General features: G+C 64.1%; 1 protein-coding gene across 1 annotated transcript; it reads right to left on the bottom strand.

Moving 5' to 3' along the window:
- Nucleotides 1–496: 496 nt before the first annotated feature.
- MNEG_14778 (Uroporphyrinogen decarboxylase) lies at nt 497–3,446 on the bottom strand (the record flags this gene model as incomplete). The annotated part of the gene is made up of 5 exons (XM_014036751.1): nt 497–613; nt 1,054–1,146; nt 1,528–2,214; nt 2,999–3,044; nt 3,262–3,446. 5 exons carry the CDS (start codon nt 3,444–3,446, stop codon nt 497–499), a joined length of 1,128 nt encoding a protein of 375 aa, XP_013892205.1.
- Between the last annotated feature and the right edge of the window lie 557 nt (nt 3,447–4,003).

The following is a 4,003-nucleotide window of genomic DNA, read 5'->3' as shown; positions in this document are numbered from 1 at the left end:
GCGCCGGGCGCCGCGCGGCGCCCGCTGCTCGCCTCGTCCGCAGCGCCGGCGCCGCTCGCGCTCGCGCGCGCCGCGTGGGCCGCTAGCGCCGCCGCCTCCTGCGCCGCCTCGGCCGACGCGACCAGCGGCTGCAGCGCCGACGCAAACTCCAGCCAGCGGCGGCGCGCCTCTGCGGCGGTCAGGCCGCTTATGTCAGCGGTCGCGGCACGCTCCAGCAAGCGGTGCAGCCAGCGCGGCGCGGCGCGGTGCTGCAGGGTGCGCGGCGGGGTGCGCGGAGCCGGGGGCAGTTAGTTGCGGACCGGGGACGACAGTACGGTGTGCAGCAGCGTGCAGCCAGTTGCGGGCAGAGGATGAGCGATTGTCGGGTTCCAACCGTACGAAAGACCCTAGAACTTCCAGGGGCACCAAGAAGAGCAGTGTCACAGCGCCGCCGGCAGCAATGTTTGCAACCCAACTCCCCGCCGCCAACATCGAGCCGCCGGCGGGACGCGTTCCGTCACAAGGCCGCGAGGGGCGTCACGGGCAGCGAAGGCCGCACCTCTGTGTGAGTCAGCTTCATCAGGGTCAGCCAGTCCGACGGTTCTGGCTGATCGACTTCCGACATGAGCACCAGCTGCAAGGGGGGAGGGTGGAAGCGCGTACAGGTGTGTTGCGGATATCAGCCAGCGGTTGCGGCGCATGAAGTAGGCGGCGAGAGGCTGAGGGAATCAGCTGCCCCCGAGACGATCCCAACAGACCCTTGCACTTGCACACTCGTCACCACACTGAAACTCAATCGAGTCGCACAGGCGCCAACGAACATCCCCCACACGCAAGCTCGTTCTCTTTGCCTCTTGTGCCTTGCCGCGCTGAACGCTCAGAGCCCCGCCCTACTCCCACCAGATCAGCGCCACACCCCAGCTCGCCCCACGGCCGAAAACCACCTCAACATCCCCGCCGTGCACCGCCCCCCGGCAGGTTCCACGCCTCGGGCGGCCGCAAAGTTCACGGCCGACAGCAGGGGTGGCGAGCGAACACGCATGGAAAAGGGCGTTGCTTTCTATGATTGCGCACCTGCTTGTCCACGTCCACCAGCATATTCTCCAGCACCTCTGCCCGCTTCCTCAGATTGTCGTTTTCGCGCTGCAGCACGGCCAGCTCTGACAGCTGCGGGGGCAGGATGTTCGCGCATGCGTGTGGGCATGGGTGTTTGCGTGGGTCAAGCGTGGGACATGTGCGCATTCGTGTCGGCATGCGTGTCCGCATGCGTGTCGCATGCGTGTGCATGTGCATGCATGTGCATGCATGTGTGGTTGCATGCCCATATGCGCATGTCTGTTAATGGGGCGATCATTTTGATTGCCCCAATTAAAGTCATGCGCATATGGGCATGCGACACGATCTTTGCATGCCTGCGGTTGCGCCAGCGCAACACAGGCAGCGCATGCACGCATGTGCCACGCCTGCGCCTTCAAACTTACGCAAGAACCTCACAAAAACCCCGCCCCGTCCCTCCGGCCAGCCGCTCTTGTAGCAGCTTCGCCCCACCTTCTCAGCGAGGTCCTGCTCCATCCGCTGCACGTGCTGCTTGCGCTTGAGGTGATATTTCTGCATTACAGTCAGGCCGCTGTAATCGTCATCCTCCTGCTGCTGATGTTGCTGCTGCTGCTGTGGCGCCGCCGCCGCCGCAGCGGCCGCAGACGCGGCCAGCGCACGCCGCTGCGCCGCGCCCGCCGTCGCCTCAGGAACGGCCACGCCTGCGCCTGCGCCGACGGCAGGGAAAGGCACGCCTGTGCCGCTGCGGCTTGCGGGACGGGCGGGCTGCAGATGCGGTTGATACTGATGTTGCCGCGGCAGCAGCGAAGGCTGCGCCTGCTGCTGCTGCTGCTGCTGCTGCTGCTGCTGCTGCTGCTGCGCCTGATGCTGCTGGTGTAATGCCTGCTGCACGAGCTGCTGTTGCAGTTGCTGTTGATGCAACTGCTGCTGCTGCTGCTGTTGCTGCTGCTGCTGCTGCTGCTGCTGCTGCAATTGCTGCTGCTGCAATTGCCGCTGCTGGTCGTGCCGGCTCTGCTGCTCGTGCTGCACCTGCTGCAGTTGCTGGTGCAGCTGCTGCTCGTCCTGCTGCGGAAGGAGGTTCCCCAGCTGCTTCTGCTGCTGCTGCAGAAGCAGCAATTGTTGGTACTGTTGCCGCTGCGTCTCCTGCAGCGCTGCCTGCTGCTGCAGCATCAAGCGCATCTGCAGGTCCCCCGCAGTAGGATGAAGCTGTGCTGTGGCGCCGGCGCCGCTGGGCCAGGCGGTGGGGAGCACCGCAGCAGCAGTCGGCGCCAAGCCGGGGGAACGCACCGCCCCCGTGGCGCTGGCACTCGCCAGCTCGGAGTACATTGAGCCGTCCGTGGATCCGCGAACAAAGCCCCTCTGCCAGTCGTCCGGGCCGGACCATGCTGCATCATCAACCCCTTCCATCCTCAATGCGCTGTCACTATCACCTACGTACGTGGCATATTTGAACGATCGGACGGTCTACTATCTGGAATTGTGATCTGTAGCCATGTGATGGCTGCGAGTCCTTCCTGTCGGCACTGCGGCAGGCCGCGGGAAGGGTGGTCGGACAATCGAAACTCGTGTTACGGTGCAAATGATTCTCAAACCTGCCCTAAATTGCTAATTTTTAGGTCTGTGAACGTTGCGGATCAAGACCTTGGCAACAGCTGCCTGCAGTCCCCTTGCTTAGGTTGTTTGGTGCCTTGGGAGAGGGAAGGGCAGCAGCCCATTGTGGGACACACAGCATTAACCAATTCACACCCCTCCATATGACCTCAGGCCATAGGCTACGATGAGCTGCGTCGACACCGTTGACATAGGGCGCGCACACCTCGACTCATCGATGACACACAGCTACCGCAGCTCCCCCCTGGCCCGCCCCAACCACGACGGCAGTCCAGCGCTCGCCCCTGGTGCCCAAGCGCCGCCTTCCAACCACAGCTGCCTGGCAACTCACACAGGTGGTATGGGCACGCACCACGCCGTTGGCGATATCCTCTGCTTTTACAGCGGGAGCCCCCATACTGGTTGCAGGCAAAGGAGGAGAGGGAAAAAAGAACCATACCTGCTCTCTCTCACGACTCTCAAGTCCGGCGCGCGAGCCGCCACCCCACCCGGCGCGCGCGCCACGCCACATCTTCAAAATAAGCACTCACAAACGGAAAAAACAACGACGGAAAAATAAGAGACGTCCCGCCCGCGAGCCGGCCGGCCCCCGGCGCGCCCTCGGGCCCAAATCACAGGCGCTCGTGCGCGGTGCGGGCCACCTCGAAGAAGTGCGCCACGTTCTCCTCGGGCGTGCCGGGCAGCACGCCGTGGCCGAGGTTCATGATGTGGCGCACGCCCTGCGACTTGGCGCGGCGGATGGTGTCGAGGACGCGCGACTCGATCACGTCCTTGCTGCCGAACAGCACCCCGGGGTCCATGTTGCCCTGGAGGGGGGTTGAGGGTGCAGGGTTCAAGCTTCAGGGGTTGGGCTGCAGGGTCTATGGCGCAGGGTCTGGGGTTCCGGGTGCAGGGTGCGGATTTCGAGGGTGCAGGGTTGAGGGTGCAGAGTGCAGGGCTCCCCGAGTCGAGCCATGGGTGATGAGCAGGGGCGGGGGCGCCAGCATAGTGCGCGGCCCTGCAGGGATGCGAGAGCCCCGCCCGGGCTTTGGCCGCATGTGGCGCAGGTCGCGCCCTTTTCGCCGCTAGCAGGAATGGGCTACTCCTGCCACCTCAAAAAAACCACTGGGAGCCCCGAAACCGGCTCGTCTTTGTCCTCTTCCAACACACACACACACACACTCACATTTATACACACACACACACACACACACGTACACACACACACACATGCACACGCAGACTCCCTCTCTCTCCTACACAAACCCACACGAACGAACAAAAATGCACGAACACACGCGCACACACACACACACGCACACGCGCGCGCGCACCTGGATGGCGAAGCCGCTGCCGACGCGCTTGATGCCGTCTACAA

The sequence above is a fragment of the Monoraphidium neglectum genome, assembly GCF_000611645.1.
Source record: "Monoraphidium neglectum strain SAG 48.87 unplaced genomic scaffold scaffold04756, whole genome shotgun sequence".
Taxonomy (NCBI): domain Eukaryota; kingdom Viridiplantae; phylum Chlorophyta; class Chlorophyceae; order Sphaeropleales; family Selenastraceae; genus Monoraphidium; species Monoraphidium neglectum.
This window is presented reverse-complemented; position numbering and strand designations above follow the sequence as displayed.